Here is a 19,687-nt window from a genome sequence, read left to right on the forward strand (position 1 = left end):
CATTTTATTTTGAGAATAGTTAATGAATACCTGAGAAAGGATAATGCTCTTAATTTATAATAATGCCAGGTTATAAATGCTACACTGTTTAGTGACTACTATGAGGACAAATGGCAAGTTTGGAAAAATATCCACATGTGTATTCTCTTAATACACAATACCTGCAACACTTCCTTTCTGGAGCATCAGAATACCCCAGGCATCTATTGGCAGCAAACCAAGAAATCACTCTGTTGATTTTATTCCCTTGTAGAACCGCATACATGTTCTTTGCAGCTTCAGAATTCAATCACAGCAGTTACAATTTCTCCAATACCAATTATGGTCAAAACCAGTGTACTACATTGTGTTTTTCACATTCCCTTAAAAAGGAAGCACATTCCTGATACAGACCCCTAGGTTCTAGGTTTAACCCCTAGGTTAAAGTCTTTAGCAAATTGCTAAAGACTTTAAATAGGAAAATGTGATATATTTCTTTTCTTTAATAACAGAGTTCTAATTCTTTTTTTTCTTCAGAACTTTTTTTTTGATATTCCTTCTTGGATGAAATTGTATAAGATTTCGTTAGCTTATATTTGAAAGTCATAGAGAAAGAAGATAAATCACCTTAAAGGAATTAAACTAGAAAGATAAGAGAAAACATACAAAGCTGATTTTAGACCCTCGATTTCTTTGAACAAAAGTGGCTTTAAATCTACAAAGTGCTCTTGGTGATGCTAAATATTTTCTCTCTGCTCTTTAATGAAGAGCTGGCAGTCATTTAGTGCAGAGTTTTAGCTGGGCAGAGCATAAATACCTATGTTCAGGTAGTTTTGCTTTCTATCCTGAAATACTTTCTTAAAATTCTATATTTGGAGTAAAAAATATGCCTTCTAGAAATATAAACCATAGTGTGCCTTCTTTCATGGACTGAGGGCCATCTGATTTTCAATTACATGACAAATTAATATGTTCCAGAATACAAGTCATTCCATGAAAAGTTAAGGCATAAAGAACATATAATATGCATATTAAAGTTATGCTACTTTCATTATTGCATTGATTTTGTGGCATTACAACTTACTTAAAAATTCAAACCAGGTATTAAAACTAAGTGCACCCCAAAAGAAAGATATACACCAACTTTGTTTTAAAAGAAACAGTATTTATTAAGAAATTATACGCTGAATTCTCCTACAGTCTGTGAAGATGGTTTCTTCCATTTCCACAGCACAAGACAATGGCTAAGGGCATCTGGAAAACACTTTCAGTACCAGGGAATGGAGAGTTCCTAGTAATAGGAGATGAACTGAAGTGATGTATGTACTAATTTGAACTTTTGGATCCAAAGACAAAGCAATCATCCCTGCCAATCTAGTTCTTACCTGTCTGGGCATCAAAACCTGTCCATGGGATCTCCTACCCAGACTGAAATATTGGGTAATAATTGGGTCATTTCAGTTCAGCCAAGCAGAGAATGCTCAATTTAATCACAGGGCAAACCAACAGTCCTTTAGCTATTGAATTACATCTGAAATATTTGCATTATTTATTAATAAAAATGGTGCTTATTGAGGGCAGAAATAAAACTTTTCAAGTATTTTATCCTTATGATCTGAAGTACTTTAAACTATAACTTAAAATAAATTATAAAAACTAGCATAAAATGCATCTTTTCTTACATGACATTGTTGGAAATAAGTTTTAAGTGTATAATTGCAATATCACCTGACTTTTATATATGACCAACAGTAAAACATGTTAATCATAAAAATAGCTTTTACAAATATACATTTGTATACGGTGTCTCCCTTACCATTCATAAATGTCCTCCACATTTTAAGACTTAAAAAAAAACATAATTAGCAAAGGGAAAAAACACATTTACAATCTAAACCATAAAAACCTGACAATTATACAGCTTAGAACATAGAAGAAATGGAATTTCTAAAATTGAACAATACTGTCCATTTTATTTGGGTTTTTATAAATTGAACCAAAGATGCTGTTATGCAGTAAGAAGCCTCCTTTCATATTTCTGGGTGTTGTCACAGTTTCTTTTCTGCTTTTATGGCATCATTCATTACTTCAGATCACTTTATCTGCAGAAACTGAGAAAAGAAAAAAAGTATTTTAAAATATAGAGATTTATATTTCATTGCTGATAGCATGCATAAATAAATAAGTTGGAATTTAAGGCTTAATCAGGAGAAGGATAAAACAAGTCTTAAGTCTTTAGGACAAATACTTTTGAGAAGCTTAAGTTCTCAGATCCTTTGTTGTACACAACACTAAAATTATTTATATTTATAGCATGATATGATTTTTAAAAATCCAGCTAATTTACTGACTGAGATCAACAATTATTTTTCAACCTGAGTTCTTGTCCAGGTCAGAAGGGAACCACTTGAAGTTCTAGGTTAGGGAAAGAGATTTGGGTGGCTCATGAATCTTTGCTGCCCCTAAAGAGTGAACATAGGATATTTTTCCACTGGAAAAGGCTTTGAACAGTGCATTCCTAAGCCTTACGTACCTGGGATAAGAGAAAAAGCCAGTACAGGACTCTGATCTGAGTTACACAACCTTGGTTGCGAAAGAAGAAAGCTAGAGGCAGGAAGGACAGTGGAAGACTCATGGTGCAACCATGAGCCAGAAAACACCATATAAGAGTCAAATTTCAATTGGTTGAAGAATTGAATTGAGAAATTGAATATGAAGATAAAATAATGTAAGTTTATTTAGATTAGTAGAGAAAGGCATTTATTTATCCTAGAATCCTATTAAGTTCAAGGTCTTTCTATTTAAGTAAAGTATATAATTACACCAATTACCCAAGAACTTCAAAGGTTTTTTGCAATTAGATGGGAAACCTATGTGTATGTCTTATGAACCAAAGACAAGCAAATCAGTTTGGATGGGAGTTGCTGCGAGAAGGACATCGTGCATCAGTTATCAATATTGGGGGAGAAGAATACCTTGTAGTGCTCCTGGTTATCAGTCCCAGGGGAGAACTACAAACATTTTTGTCTTTGTATTTTGGTACCAAAGTTGTCAAGGAAAACCTAACACAGTCAAGCGTTGGATGGAACGACACTTTACAGCTCTAATAGTGTGTGCTGGTCCACTATAGATAGCGAGTCTCCCTGGCAGTGGATGGAGGGCAATTGGTCTATGACTATCCCTGTTGCTACTGTAGAAGGACCTGGAACCCACTCTCATGGAGTCTGAAATACTAAAAGATGGAGGTGTGCCTGAGGACCACTGATGCACACGTTTAAGCAGGACAAAGGAACACTTATTTAGCTTAAAACAGGGAAAGTATTTCCATACAAGTCTGTAAGACTGACTGCATGGGCTCTTTATTTCTCAGTAAGAAAGTACTCCAGACTCAAGGCCCATTCTTATGTGGCTGAGTGAGGACTGACTGATCATATGTACAGGCTACCCTTTCCAATAGTTGCTGACTCCTATGAGTAGCCAGAGAATTAGGTAACTTGACCCTTTATTAAAGTTTTGAGTCCTGTGATATAGAGCTTATGAAAAAGACTGATATGGCAGTTGAGGTGGTGAGAGTTGCTCTGGGTGTCTGCAGCTTCAAGTCACATGTCCTACCAAGATCACAGTCGAAAGGAACTCAGTGAACCTGGATGGTATTTTCTCTTCCTTCATGGGTGTGTAACTTTCACACTCAAGAATAGATGTACACCTCAATAATTTTAGTTAACTGGATGTCATCTTCCTTAGTGAGTACATGTCTTTTAATTCTAGGAAGATTTAGAGTTAAACATAAAATGTTTACAAAAACAGAAATCAGAGTACTAATATTTTTGTGTTAAGAAATCTGTGAACATTTGGTACTGTAAACATGTTACTTCAGGTAATTTAGTCTATTAATGTGACAGTCTTATGATTTCAGATTAGAATATGCAATTAAAAATTGAGACATAAGATTGCAGTTTTGTGATCTGAAATCTTACATCCACATCTTATGTTCATGTGTGATATTAGAAAGTCTAAGAAAACTTTAGGCCATCATATTGATACATGTAACTTACTAGATTTTAAGAATTATGTCATTCTCAGAAAGATTTTATTTGTTAAACCAGACAAATGAAGTACTTAAAAACATGATATATAATATGTAAAAGTTTACAAATGTCATTTACCACATTTAATTAACTAATCAGGGACAATCATTTTTCAAAGGACACTTAGAAGTACTTTTGTAAAACTTGCTCTACTTATAAATATAATCCTACTAATAAATGCCTAACAATATTGATTAAAAACTTTCATAAATCAAACAACTAAAAATAACAAAATATATACCCTTAATAGTCTTTTCTCCAGTCAAAGCATTAAAAAAACTTATATACCCAGGAAAGAAAATTTCATGGGTGAGGCCTAAGTACATTTTGATATTTTGATATTCTCTCTCTCTCTCTCTCTCTCTCACTCACTTTTTGCTTCTCTCCCTCAGTCCCTCTTTCTTTTTCTTCTCCCTCTCTTCCTCATGCAATCTATACTATATCCTTACTGATCCAACATATATGTATTTTTAAAAATGAAAACGTTATTATTTGTGTTCTTTATGTAGTGCCAGGCTGTATGCATGTATGTGGGAAGAGTAATTTAATCTTTAAAGCACAAAGTCTTGAACTTAATGGTTCAAAGTCAGTGTGCTACTTTTTTGCATGGCGTAAAGGAGACTTTGTACATTTCCTGTATGTGCATACCAAAGATCATCCCTTATCAATGCAAAATGAATACCTTAATAAAGAGAATTAAACTTAGCCTATAGAATGGTACTGACATGCAGACACAAAGCATTGTGGTTTGGGGGTTTTGATGGATAACACCTATGTGCAGGAAGGAACCGAGGCTCTTTATATGCTCGCATTGCACTCTTTCCTCGAAGGCCTCCATTGATCACATTTTTATTACATATGGAAGATGCTTAAAATGCTGTAGCAGCTGTGTATGTAAAGTTTACTAATCATTGTGTTTCTTCAGGTTAAGTGATGGCAGGTGACATTAATTTAGTATATTCTAACACCATCCTGCTGGTCTCAAAAAAGGTAATGAATGGTTGTTTAGCAATAATCCATTTTGTTAGGAAGAAAAACGCAGCCTGCAGATTTTTTTGTGCATATTCCATTACCCCAGTATGATTTCTCCTCAACCCTTCCTTTATTCCTTGATGGTAAATGATTACATAAAAATAATTATCCTGGAAAGAAGAAAGGTAGGTTTGGAAATAATTTATTGAAGTCTTACTTCCTTGTCATAAAACTTCAAAGCATTTGCCTGTCAGTAGTACAAGACAAAAGCTTCATTAACTTTGCACTGTGAAATATGGATACAAGTCATGAATAGAATTCTCCTTATCTAAAAACCACAAAATATATTCACCCTGGGACTTATTCACCCTGGTGGCACAGTGGTTAAGAATCCACCTGCCAATGCAGGGGACACAGGTTCGATCCCTGGTCTGGGAAGAACCCACATGCAGTGGAGCACTAAACCCGTGTGCCACAGCTACTGAAGCCCACGTGCCTAGAGCCCGTGCTCCACAACAAGAGAAGCCACCGCAATAAGAAGTCCACGCACCGCAACGAAGAGTAGCCCCCACTCGTCACAACTAGAGAAAGCCCACGCACAGAAACGAAGACCCAACGCAGCCAAAAATAAATAAATAAATAAATTTATATAAAAAAAGAAAAAATATATATATATTCACCCTGCTTTCCATAGAACTTGTAGTCTGAGAAAAGACTAGCTGTTTGCTTCTAAAGGCATGGGAGGAAGGAACGACTATGACTTTCCTGCTGCTTTTTCTCAAAAAAGACAGCCACTTAAGGAGCTGATTGGTTTAGTATAATGTGAAATTAATTGTGCTTTCCTTCTCTTGACTAGTGGGTAATTTATCTTCTGGCTGTATAGGAGCTTGGATGCTTTTAAAATAAATTCTCCTGATGATGAATTCTTTTTCAAGTCTCAATCTCTCCTATTTCTGAAAAACAACAAAAAAAGCCACTCAAATGGGCTTAGTTTGTATTGAACCAAGCAATTTACTTCTATTTTACAAAGATGAAAAAGATAGTATTAATCTACAGGGAAAGCACATTTAATTTTAAACCTCATGCATTAATATATTTGAAATAAAATAAATACAGCAATATATTGAATAAATACACCTTATTTAGAGTTTTACCAAAAAATCCCCATAATACTTTTAAAGAAATATTCTTTCTTTCATGTCAGAAATGCTTCTGGTTATCTTTTTTCTATTTGAGATTTATAACTAATAAATAAATATAGATAATCTATATTTCTAAATAGCATCTACAGAGCAAAAAAGGTAAATGAAAATATGTGGGTAATGCAAGCTATATAACATTTTATGGAAAAGCAAGTCTCATGAACAAGAATAATCTATATTTGTTGTCACCATTAATTATGTTTATTGAGTAATTATTCAGCCATTCACTTTTTATAGACAATGTGAATACATTTGGCTTTTACAAATCCCTTATTACAAATGAGATCTAATTCAATTCAATTCAAATTTCTAAATAACATAAACAGATTTCCAGGAGCGACTGTTCATTATAAATTAAAACTTACCTTCTATTAATAAGCTCTTGGGGCCAAAATTGCATTATACTGTAAGGTGAAAGAATCACATAAGAAAATCCATAATGGAATGAAAACCAAGAGGGCCGTAACTCACCAGAATGGTACAAATGAAGGCAGCTGCTCTACTATGTGATTCTTGGAGGCTGATAGTCTCCAATCCTGGTGATAGGGGTAGGGTAGGATAACTAAATAGTCAGTTTAGAAATCCCACTAGGGAATTCAAGATAGAAAGGGAATTTTAAGGGAGTTTGGGAGACTGTTATAAGCTAATGACCACTCAAGGAAAGAATCCAGTAACATAGCAACAATCTACACTACCTTGAAGGAAGACCAGGTACACCCAAGCACCAGACACACTCAAGCCACAGCCCCTGATAGTTAAAACACAAGACAATAGATATGGCGTCTGAATCTTGTGACATGAAGTCAGACAGTTAATAGTCCTTGAACAGTAGCACTTCTGCATGTAGTCAAGACAGAAATATAGGTGGAAGGGGACATTATACCGAAAGCTGAGATGAATTACCATATTTTATTCATAGTATATGTTACCATCCTTTTGCTAATAATATACATGTGATTTAAATAGCACCACGATAGTCCCAGTTAAACCACATAGGGTCAAAGGAGGAACTAATGATGTAAGCATAGACGTCTGCTCAAGAATGTGGAAGAAGGTGATCTTCTCCCCCTCCCCACTTTTGTTTATGAAAATAAAGTCCTCTCAGTCCTTGAGGCAGAGCCCCTACCACCTGCCCACTTGTATTTCTCACAAGCATGTATGTTAATAAACTCATTCTTTGCCTGCCACTTTGCTTCTCACTGAATTCTTTCTTCACCGACACAAAATAACCTGAGCTTCAGTAAATCCTGACACCAGATGAGCAGTTTCAATTAAAATACAGGGGGGTTGAGTCCCCTCCTAAGTCAGGGATCATGGGTTCAAGTACCAGTATGAGTTTTGGCTGGTTCGAGTCCCACCTGAAAAGGAGTGCAGTTTCACTAGGGTGATGACCATTTAGGGAAGGAGGGTGTGGAAAACAGGAGAAAACAAGAGTGTAGTAACCAGCCAGAAATTTGGAAATAAGATGATCAAATTGTTTTCTGAGACTATAACTTGAAGATCAAAACTGAACTGATCAGGGCAGAAAATATGCAATGTCACTTAAGACAGGCTGAAGATTTTAGGGTCTCTGAGACTTGATTAGAACATAAATGAAGATTATTAAATCAGCCAAAGGAAAAAAATGTGTTGATCTGAGAGAGACTTGTTTGGCACTGCAAGCACAGAAAAACAGGAAAGTCTCAGAGGGCAGTTTAGTTGTGCCATTCAGGGGCTGTCCACAGGAGAAGGTGGCCAGACCCTGGAAGTGTACTTGGCCCATAATGACAGGTATATTCCTATTACAGACATGGACACATCAGGCAGACTAAGAACATTCAATTAACACTCTGTTCTAAATCCATGCTTTCCAAGTAGAGCTTCTGATTACAATTCTGAGCAGCTTGATTTACTGGAGGAGAATGCTCAGGCCAGAGAACATTGGGCTAGCCTCTCTTTCAGTTAGTCTCCCTATAAATGCATAAACAGATCTTCTGGGTTGATTGGCCAGCCTATTCCAGGTTGGTTAACATTTGTCTGAGGTACTGTTCCTGTCTCAGCCTGCTGACAAAGAAGTTCTGGGAGCCTGGGAGGCTAGCCCCAGGTTATGGACTGTGGAGGATGGTAACGAGACCTTGTGGATCTGCTTTGCCAGCTGATCTCTCCTGGTTTTACCAATGCTTGCCATGTGCATTTCAAGGTCAGGCAATATTGATAAAGCTACATGACAAGGAATAGAGGACTTCATCAAATATGAGCAATAAGGAATAATTCAAAAAGACACATGCACCCCAATGTTCATTTCAGCGCTATTTACAATAACCAGGTCATGGAAGCAACCTAAGTGCCCATTGACGGACGAATGGATAAAGAAGATGTGGTACATATATACAGTGGACTGTTAGCCATAAAACGGAAAGGAATTGGGTCATTTGTAGAGATGTGGATGGACCTAGAGACTGTCATACAGAGTGAAGTAAGTCACAAAGAGATAAACAAATGTTGTATATTAACGCATATATGTGGAATCTAGAAAAATGGTACAGATGAACCGGTTTACAAGGCAGAAATAGAGACACAGATGTAGAGAAAAAAACGTATGGACACCAAGGGGGAAAGGGGGGGTGGGATGAATTGGGAGATTGGGATTGACATATATACACTAATATGTATAAAATAGATAACTAATGAGAGCCTGCTTTATAGCACAGAGAACTCTGCTGTACAGTAGAAACTAATACCACATTGTAAAACAACTATACCCCAATTAAAAAAAATTATCTCCTCCTGCTATAGGTGAAGATATTAAGGCACAGACAAGCTGAGTGACATGTCCAGGTAGTTGGTCTAAGCCCTGACTAGTTCTGGGATCCTGACTGCTATCAAAAATTCTTTTTGTTACCCTGTTGGTTCTCAAACTTTAGTGGGTCTCAGAATTACTGAGTGGATTTGTTAAACTGAGATTGCTGAATTTCTGTTTTTCTAGTGTTGTGGGCTGAATTTTGTGTCTTCTCCAAATTTGTATGTTGAAATTCTAATGCCTAATGTGATCATATTAGGATGTAGGGCTTTGGGGAAGTTATTTGATCATGAGATAGAATCCTCAAAAATTGGATTAGTGTCCTCAGAAAAGAGGTCTCGCAGAGTTTCATCACCCCTTCTGCAATGTGAGGACACAGTGAAAAGACGTCAGTCTATGAACTAAGAAGTGGGCTCTCACCAGACACCAAACCAGTCAATGCTGTGATCTTGGACTTCCCAGCCTCCAGAACTGTGAGAAATAAATGTTTGTTGTTGATAAGCCACCCAGTCTGTGGTCTATTGTTATAGTAGCCTGAATAGTCTACGACAACTAGGTCTGAAATGAGGCCCAAGAAATTGCATTTCTTTTAAGGCTGTGAGTGATGCTAATCTGGGCATCCTGCTCTTTGAGAACCACTTTGTTTCACTGTTGAGAGGCGTTCCTTGTGGGCCACTCACATTCCTACATGTCTTGCTGAGTGTGCTAACATCACAAAACTGACTATTTTTTCTCAAAGCCCACTTCTCAGAATTATTTATTTGGCTGGCAATCCTGAGAACTGAGGACCGTACTCAGGAATGTATCACATAGTTCTGCAATAAATCTAGTTTCCCTCTGGACAAAGAACAGGTTTGCTTACTGCTTGCTAGGAAATTAGATCTCCAAAACTCAAGGTCTCTCTCCTGCAATGCATGCAAACTCTACCTGGCCTTCCATCTCTGACGTGGGTCTTGGGTCAAGGAAACCAGTGCAGCTATCCTGATACTTGTACTCTCTTGCTGTGAGTAGCAGAGTCTTTTGTTTCAGGAGTCTTCTGTCTTTTATCAGCATCCATGGAACTAGGGATGTTTAATTTACTAGCTTGTATAGTTATTTTGGTGGGAGTTCTCTGGCTTCAGTTGTCCTAAATACCATCAAACTTATTTAAGTTGGGTGCAACTTGTGACCCAGTCTGTAGTGCACATTAACTATAGTGATTCTTGGTAAGTTATGACTCCACTGGCCAACTGTCTTCTGGATGTATTACCTGGTCACTCTTACTGCTTCTTTCCTATCTCCATCCCATTTTCTCTCTCCTTACTTATTTTTCCCTCTGATTCCTAACAGTTCAGTTTTATAATCCACACCCATTATTCTGCCCATTATTCCCATGTCTTTATCTTATTCTCCATCTCTCTCTCATGACCAAGAGACAAAACCCTAGCTATTTATACTATATTGGATCACAAATATCCAAATCATTAGACTTTGTTATTCCATAACCAAATGGAAAGATGTGAAAACTGGGAAAATCAGTCATTTTCTATAGCATCATTGAATTTACTACATAAGTAATGTTCAGATGTTTGGTGTCCTCTCATAAAATGAAGGAAAATACAAAACAATATTATAAAACCATCATAAAAGTAAAAGGAAAAAGAAAATGAAATTAATGTTAATTTAACTTTATTTATCAAATTCAAACAAATTGTGTTCTTACAAATGTTATAAAGTGATTGCTAAACTTTTGACATTCACGTTTTAGTTTATGACATTGATTGTATAGATACAATATAAAGAGTTTTCGATATTGAACTGAAAATAGCGTGCTAATGTATAATTACAATTAGAAATGTCATATTCTTTATGGATATTTGGTTTGGGACATGGCTTGCTATACATGATTAAAAAAATATTTTCAGAGTTAATTACATCATTTTTGTATCTAATTGCTACTATCTCTAACAAATACATTAGTGCAGTAATAGTCTTTACATCTAGACACACAGATAATTTGTGTTTCTGGAGTACATTTCATTTAACTGAAATAACAAATAATATTCAAATAAAAGGGGAATAGTATCTTCTCTTTTGGGTTCATCATAGGAACAATTTGTTTAGTGTCGTAAAGTGCAACAATGTCAGAAGACATACATTGTCCTCTCTATTGTCACTCCAGAAGCATTAGCAAGTCAGAGTAACAGAGGAGTTAAGCAGGTTACCTAGGATTGTAGAATGATCTTGTCTAACCTCCCAACCAAAGCAGCAGGGCTTTCCATTGCTGGTGGGAACATGACTTTGCCTTGACTAGCTTAGGGGGATACAGAACTCTTTACCTCACAAGGAATCTTGCTCCATTTGTAGATAATAGTGGTTAGAAGAGAATTTGCTTCGTTGACTCTAAATCTGCTAATTGGCTGAACTATATATTGAGACAAACCTAGAGTGTGGTGACAAATCAGACAGTCAGACAGAATTTGAGAGGTATAGAAGTACCAGGAGATTCCCATCTATGGGACATGGATCCAGGTCATTTCTCCAAAGGTAGTAAGGGAGAGGAAGGCAGAGACCAACTCCAGGGGGAGGTGAATGGTATCAGACAGAACATTAGAGCAGGAATCTGAAGAATAATATTTTCTTGTTTTGATTCATTTATTCATTTATATTTTGGGACCCCATTTGTTCCCAGGAATAAGGAAGGATCCAGTTGTTAGAATAAACCTAGAGAAACTAATAAGTTTACAGTAAGAGAGACAACAAAAATGTCTTACAGTCTGAAGCATCTGAATTACTTAGCTAAGACTCCCTTGATTTGCCCCAAGTAGAGATTGGGTTTGGGCTATTCTTAGAATCTGGGACTGGGTTAACACTGTAGGTATGGACCACAAGCATCATAATAACTTTTATTTGTATAGTGTGTGGAAGTTTATAAAACACTTTATACATATATTCCCATTTGAGTTTTATGAGAAACCATTGAGGTAGGGTGTTGGGAAGAATCATCCTTATATCAGTCACAAATCCTTGGATCAGGCAGTGAGTGTCTTGACTAAATCAAACCCAGGTTGCTTTACTTAAGACCAGTGACTTCTCTAATATTCTGTTCTGCCCAGATGTGAGAACAGTAAGCAGGCAGACTGGGCACATCATTAATTTTAGCACAGGTGATCTCAACTGGGATGTGAAAATACACTGGTGCTCCTATGATGAGTGGGACAAAAGAGATGGAATTACTGGGAAAGTACTAGGATTTGCATATAACCTCCCACCTGCCTTTCTCTGGATATTTTTTTTTAAATCCTGTCTTGAATTAATTCAAAATCATTTAAATTAAAAACTTGCTTTAGGTATCTGTCTAAAGGAGAACACCAAATCCTAACCACTAGACCACCAGGGAACTTAGACCTCTGTCTAAAGGAGACTTTTTATGTTGTAAAAATACATTTGATTAAGAAAAAAGAACATTTAACTTCAGAGTAAAATTATCTAATGTGGGTTACAAGTTTTATTATTTAAAAAGTCTGTGTAAAAATTTAATGGTTTACTACTGAAAAATAATTGCTAAATTATATGATTTACCAGAGCTTGAATGTTCTGTTATACAAAGTATTAAAACATTTCTTTTAATTTTTCCCAGACTGTTCCCTGATACTTTCTGAAGATAATTATAATTGTGTTTTGAGTGTTTTGGGCTCACTGACAATCATATTTGAGGAGCTGAATTGATTAATTATAGTAATTTTATTTGGCACATAACTTGTATTTGATCATACATTGATTTCTGATTTCTCATGCTAATTATACAGTGTCTAACAACCATTAGCTACTCCCAGGGCTGGTAAAGATAATGATAATTTTAGGATAATACTCAAAATTGCTTAAGTTAATTCCAGTGTTAGAAACCAAATGCTGATTAACGCTAAGATTATTATGAACTTTGAAATTTTACACATTTTACTGTTTTCTACAGTTCTTTGGGTAGTTAGTTTTGGTACCACAAGAAGAAATATTTTTAAAATTACTTTATATGTAACTGAAAATGTGATTTAGAATTGATTGGTTTAGAGGCTGAATTTTAAAAGCCATTGGAAATTGTATAGTTAATTCATGACTATTCAGAATATCTGGGGGAAGATTTTCATGGTTATTTAACAATTCTCATTTAATTTAATTAAATTTACTGTTTACACCTGTCAAAGAATTAGAAAATAAAATAGCTTCAGTTTCAAAATTGAGCAAAATTAATCTGAGAGAGCAAGTGAAATGAAAGAAATAATTATGCTATTATTGTATTAATAAAGCCTTGTTTTATCAGTATATTCGAGAAATACAGTTAATTAAAAAAACCTTAAGCTTTGGAATATTATCAAAATACTCTTAGCACTCAAATTATGTTGGATGTAATAAAATCCTGAATGACTCAGAGAGATTTCAGAGTCATAGTGCCTTGCATTATTATGATTGTAAAAAATTTCCAGAATTGTAACATGTAGAAGGAATTGGATATTGGACTTTGTCATATACACTGCTAGTTAGTTTTTGAAATAGGCTTGGGATACCAGCTCACTTACCTCTGTTTTCCTTTTTATATTACAAGAGAATGTAGAATTTAGAAATAGTATCAGTTATATGATCATTCTGATGTGGATAAAGATAAATAAGAGCTGGGAGCATTTTAATTCAATAAATTGATGAAATAATTTAACATAAGCTGAGTTCTCTCCTAGAAAAATTCTGTGGGCAAATCTTTCCCCAAATCAGAAAATAAACTTTTACTTGAAAATATTTTTCCTTTATAATTAGATTCCTCTAGGAAGTCATATTTTATGGACCCGAACAGAATGCTGTATCATCACCTGTTTATCAGATTTGACTTTGCAAATCCACAGAAGACTCATGATCGACCACTAAACTGTGTTGTGTGCTAAAGAGAAAGGGCACTGTGTCTGCCTGTCTTTCTGTTGTTATCACCTACCCCTGGAGTTTTATTGCTGCATAAATGCTGTGTGGTATTACTTGGCCCATAAATATAATATCTCCTACATTTGCAATGTACATCTGAAATGATAAACGAGTTCTGCAGCATTTTACAAACACTCATCTTAATGAAGAAAAGTCCGAGGCACAAGGAAAGGAAGTCACCTGCCCAGGGTCTAATTGGAGGTGGTAAAAAAATCCAGTCCAGAATCATATTAAGTTGCCCTTACTTGAAGGCCAAATTAAAATAAATACTTGATTTGAAATAACCATCACAGAATAGATGCCCCATGTCTGAATGTAGGCAATGACATGCTCTCTGCACAAACCTTCCTCTAAAAAATGTGCGTCCTTGGTGGGAGGTGCTGGGGAAATATTGGTGCAGGTGAAATTTTAGACAGAATGCCCCCAAGGATTTTGTTGGTTTGTTCGGGCCTCAGGAGCTACATTTTGCCTAATGGAGTTTTGGGAGATGAGTGCTGGGAAGCCGATAGGGAATGCACTTATGACATGATTTTGCAAATTCTCTATTTTGCTGCTAACAATATAGGCGAGTAAAAGAGCACAGGAGACTGGCTTCTGAGTCACAAAGAAGAATTACAAATATTTACTTATCAGCACATAGCCTTACTACACTTTAAATAAATTTTATTTTAGGGGGTGATGGACAACGTTATTTTGTAACTGGACTTCTATCTCATTTTTTTCTTCTTATAGCACTATCAATGCTTACATACCTATAAAGCAATAATAATAGCTAACAGTTATTGAATATTTTAGTGTGATCATCTCATTGGCTGAACCCATTTGAGCTATGAAAAGGAATAAACAATTTTATCAGAAGAAAATATATCATAAGAAAATACCATACCTCACATAGGGAAAAATTCAATTATATGGGTAAATTTTTTCAACCTAATTTACTTCCAAATATAGTTACTCGATTAATGTTTACAGAGATAGTTCAAAGAAAAATGTCCTTTGCTTTTAGCATCAGTATTTATGGAGATCAAACGTGGCCCCAAAGATTAGAAAATGAAATGTATCTTAAATTTTAAAACCTTATAAAATTCTAGGTAAAATTTGAGAATAACTGGTTTCACAGTTATTACTTTTCATATACATATTATGATATTTCAAACTTTTTCAATTCATATTAAAGTTTTCCTTGTAGTAAAGGTTAAGAAAAAAAATTTTCAGAGATGATATTGAATATTTTTTACAGGAGCAAAAATTGTTTATTCTTAGCACACAGATAAAATCCAGAAGAATGAGGTGCACTCAAGGTATTTAAATGGAGAAGCCATGCACATGATTAAAAAGACATATCAAATTTTATAAAATTTGGCATACTTTTCTAATGTGAACTAACAAGTCAATCTGCATACAAAATTTCTGCCAATTTCAAGTAGAAAACTGTGCAAGGCAGATGACTGCAGGAGGGTGATGGCCAATCAGAATGTCATTCAGTCATCATCGCATCAAGCGTGAAGTGCAGGGCAGCACGACTGAGCTCCACGTTTGCAGAATGGTAAACAAACTGCTGAAGGTGTCCAAGACGTTGTTAGGTGGGAAGATGCATGAAAAACATTGACTTGCATCATGAGAAAATTGTCCCTCTCAGTGTTCTTCCAGTTCTGATTGCATTAAAGAGAAAGTTTCTGCTCATGCTTGTTCTGACATTTCTCTATTAGAGTCTATGATATTTTTTAATGAGAGAGAGAGAGAGAGAGAGAGAGAGAGAGAGAGAGAAGCAGGAACACGAGATTTTTCAACATATAAAAAAAACAAGCTAAATTAAAAAAAATGTTTTGTCTTTTCATTACATTTATTTAAAATATATTTCTTACTTATGAAAAAGGATAACATGTTTTTTCATTTACTGGAATGGACTAAAGTTTAGTTTTAAAGATACATTTATTTTAAATTTAAAAAGATAAGACAATTTAATTTAAAAAATTAAGTTAAAATACTACCAATGGTTTATAGATATGGCAAAAATCATAAGAGTACAGAACAGATTAAAATCAATAAAATCTGTGAACAGTAATCCATGAAAATATCTAAGGTCACTGAAATCTTACAGACCCTGGTGGAATCTTGATTCTGCCTTTATTATCAAGATGATCTTTGGGAAGTTACTTAACGTCTCTAAAATCAAATTACTCATAAAATACCTACTCCCCAAAGTTATTTTAGACAATAGATGAAATGATGTATATAAAAAAATCATTATTATTCCTGGAAGAAAGTAAAAATGGAAAATGTATTGTTCCCTTTTCCTCCTTTTATTTTTTGACTTAGAATGAAATAAAAATCTGTGTGTGTGTGTGTATATGTGTGTGTGTGTGTGCATGTATATATTATATCACACTTTTTCAGCTTTCTGCCTTTTTAAAGATAAGCTATTTTTCTACATTTTTGAGACAACTAAGCCCCAAAGATTTCACACCTTGTCCAATTCACAGAGCTTTAAATGACAGCTATAGATGTTACTTCCAGTAGACCACAGGCTAGCAAAGTTTGCTTTTAGGAAATGTTACTGAACATTATTAAAATGTATTCCTAAAAATGTGGCAAGATAGAAAATATCAAAAATGCACAAGGTATCCAGAATACTTAGCAGGTTCCGGTTAATTAGAATTCTTATCACACTTCCAAAGGCCTGAACTTTCATTTTATCTCAGGCTACCCTGGAGCTTGTGATTTTTCTATATTCAGAGTCATCCTAGAGACAGTGAATGTTTGTGAGGGAAGATTCTGAGGTAGAGTAGGGCTGATAGTGTGGGCTGGTTTGCATCTGTGAGAGTTTTATACATGGGAAACAGCCAAACATAGCCCCCTACTGCTTTGGTGATGAAGACACACGGTGTGGGAGTGGGTGGTGGGGTGGGGGAAGGGGATGGGGAGTGGGAGGGTGTGAACTGAAGACGCCCCTTTGCATTTGAAATGCCGCCTGGATAAAAATTTCATACCATTGCAGGAAAATAGATTCAGGGATTAAGTTTCAGAATATGGGGCAAAGATTATAAAAGGTTGGCACTGTTTAGACAATTTCTTTTCCACTGTGATCCTATCTGTTGAACTATGAATACAATTGAAACAAGCCATATTTTTCCTTTCTTTTAATTTCTGATTTAATGAAAAGCTTTCATAACTTTTCCCATTTCTTCTTCTGTCACAGATTATTAGATTCAGTGTAGCTTGAACAGGTATAACATTGGTTCCATCAGAAATACTGCTGTAATGACTTTCTTAGCTTGCTCAAGTACAAGTTTCTTGCATTGATATTTATCAAATGGTCAGAGTCATTTAACTACTTTTAAAATATTTATTCTGAAGTTTTTGAAGTTCACCACACTCAATGTTTTAAAAACTAGCAGTAAAAAATCAGTAAAGTCCTATGTATATAACACTTGGTAATGGATCAATTATATTTGGAACATTAAAAAAATTCAAGGGAGGAGATTCAAGACTGTGGAAGAGTAAGATGTGGAGATCACCTTCCTCCCCACAAATACATCAGAAATACATCTACACGTGGAACAACTCCTACAGAACACCTACTGAACGCTGGCAGAAGACCTCAGACTTCCCAAAAGGCAAGAAACTCCCCACGTACCTGGGTAGGGCAAAAGAAAAAAGAAAAAAACAGAGACAAAAGAATAGGGATGGAACCTGCACCAGTGAGAGGGAGCTGTGAAGGCGTAAAAGTTTCCACACACTAGGAAGCCCCTTCACGGGCGGGCGGAGAAGGTGGGTGGTGGAGGGGGTGAGATTCGAAGCCATGGAGGAGAGCACAGCAACAGGAGTGTGGAGGGCAAAGGGGAGAGATTCCCACACAGAGGAATTCACCAGCCCAAGATGCTTGTCTGCTGGGGGCTGGGAGCTGAGGCTCAGGCTTCGGAGGTAAGATCCCAGGGAGAGGATTGGGGTTGGCTGCGTGAACACAGTCTGAAGGGGGATAGTGAGCCACAGCTAGCCGGAGGGAGTCTGAGAAAAGGTGTGAAGCAGCCGAAGAGGCAAGAGACTTTTTCTTGCCTCTTTGCTTCATGGTGCACAAGGACAGGGGATAAAGAGCGCCGCTTAAAGAAGCTCTAGAAACGGGCGCGAGCAGCAGCTATCAGCGAAGACCCCAGAGACGGGCATGAGATGCTAAGGCTGCTGGTGCAGCCACCAAGCCACCAAGAAGCCTGTATGAAAGCACAGGTCACTGTCCACACCTCCCCTCCTGGGAGCCTGTGCAACCCACCACTGCCAGGGTCCAGTGATACAGGGAAAGCTTCCCCGGGAGAACACATGGCACACCTCAGGCTGGTGCAACGTCACTCTGGCCTCTGCCACCCCGCACTCCATACCCCTCCTTACCCCCGGCCTGAGTGAGCCAGAGCCCCCTAAGGAGCTGCTCCTTTAACCCTGTCCTGTCTGAAGAAAGAACAGATGCCCTCAGGTGACCTACACTGAGAGGCGGGGCCAAATCCAAAGCTGAACCCCAGGAGTTGTGCGAACAAAGAAGAGAAAGGGAAATTTCTCCCAGCAGCCTCAGGAGCAGTGCATTAAATCTCCACAATCAACTCATGTACCCTGCATTTGTGGAATACCTGAATAGACATGGAATCATACCAAATTGAGGAGGTGGACTTTGGGAGCAACGATATATATATTTTTTTCTTTTTCACTTTTTGTGAGTGTATGCTTCTCTGTGTGATTTTGTCTACATAGTTTTGCTTTTACCATTTGTCCTATGGTTCTGTCTGTCTGTATTTTTTTGGTTTTCTTTGTTTTTAGCATAGTTTTTAGTGCTAGCTATAATTGGTGGATTTGTTTTTTGGTATGGTTGCATTCTTCTTTCTTTTTATTCTATTACTTAAAAATTATTTAATAATTTTTTTTACTTAAATAATATTTTATTTTATCTTCTTCTTTCTTTCTTTTTTCTTTTCCCTTTTATTCTGAGCCATGTGGATGACAGGCTCTTGGTGCTCCAGCCAGGCATCAGGGCTATGCCTCTGAGGTGGGAGAGCCAAGTTCAGGACATTGGTCCACAAGAGACCCCCCAGTTCCACATAATATCAAATGGCAAAAATCTCCCAGAGATCTCCATCTCAAATCCAAGACACAGCCCTGCTCAATGAACAGCAAGTGACAGAGCTGGACACCCTGTACCAAACAACTAGAAAGACAGGAAAACAACCCAACCCATTACCAGAAAGGCAGCATAAAATCATAAGGCCACAGGCACCCCAAAACACACCACCAGACGTGGTCCTGCCCAACAGAAAGACAAGATCCAGGCTTATCCACCAGAACACAGGAACTAGTCCCCTACACCAGGAAGCCTACACAACCCACTGAACAAACCTTAGCCACTGGGGGCAGACCAAAAACAACAAGAGCTACAAATGTGCAGCCTGCGAAAAGCAGACTCCAAACACAGTAAGTTAAGCAAAATGAGAAGACAGAGAAACACACAGCAGATGAAGGAACAAGGTAAAAACCCACCAGACCTAACAATTGAAGAGGAAATATGCAGTCTACCTGAAAAAGAACTCAGAATAATGATAGTAAAGATATCCAAAATCTTGGAGATAGAATGGAGAAAATACAAGAAACGTTTAACAAGGACCTAGAAGAACTAAAGACAAAACAAATAGCAATGAACAACACAATAAATGAAATTTAATATTCTCTAGAAGGGATCAATAGCA

The 19,687-nt window shown here is 36.5% G+C and overlaps 1 protein-coding gene across 10 annotated transcripts in view; it reads right to left on the reverse strand.

Moving 5' to 3' along the window:
- Nucleotides 1-1,123: 1,123 nt before the first annotated feature.
- RALYL (RALY RNA binding protein like) overlaps nt 1,124-19,687 on the reverse strand; it is an 829,152-nt gene continuing 810,588 nt past the window's right edge. For all 10 annotated transcript variants that reach the window (XM_029223116.1, XM_029223111.1, XM_029223110.1 and 7 more), the window contains one exon: nt 1,124-2,090. In XM_029223116.1, coding sequence (XP_029078949.1) covers nt 2,073-2,090 — 18 coding nt within the window. In that variant the 3' untranslated portion in view covers nt 1,124-2,072. The remainder of the gene's footprint in view (nt 2,091-19,687) is intronic.

This window comes from Monodon monoceros, unplaced genomic scaffold, assembly GCF_005190385.1.
Source record: "Monodon monoceros isolate NGI ecotype Baffin Bay Population unplaced genomic scaffold, NGI_Narwhal_1 Super_Scaffold_14, whole genome shotgun sequence".
In the NCBI taxonomy this organism is placed as follows: domain Eukaryota; kingdom Metazoa; phylum Chordata; class Mammalia; order Artiodactyla; family Monodontidae; genus Monodon; species Monodon monoceros.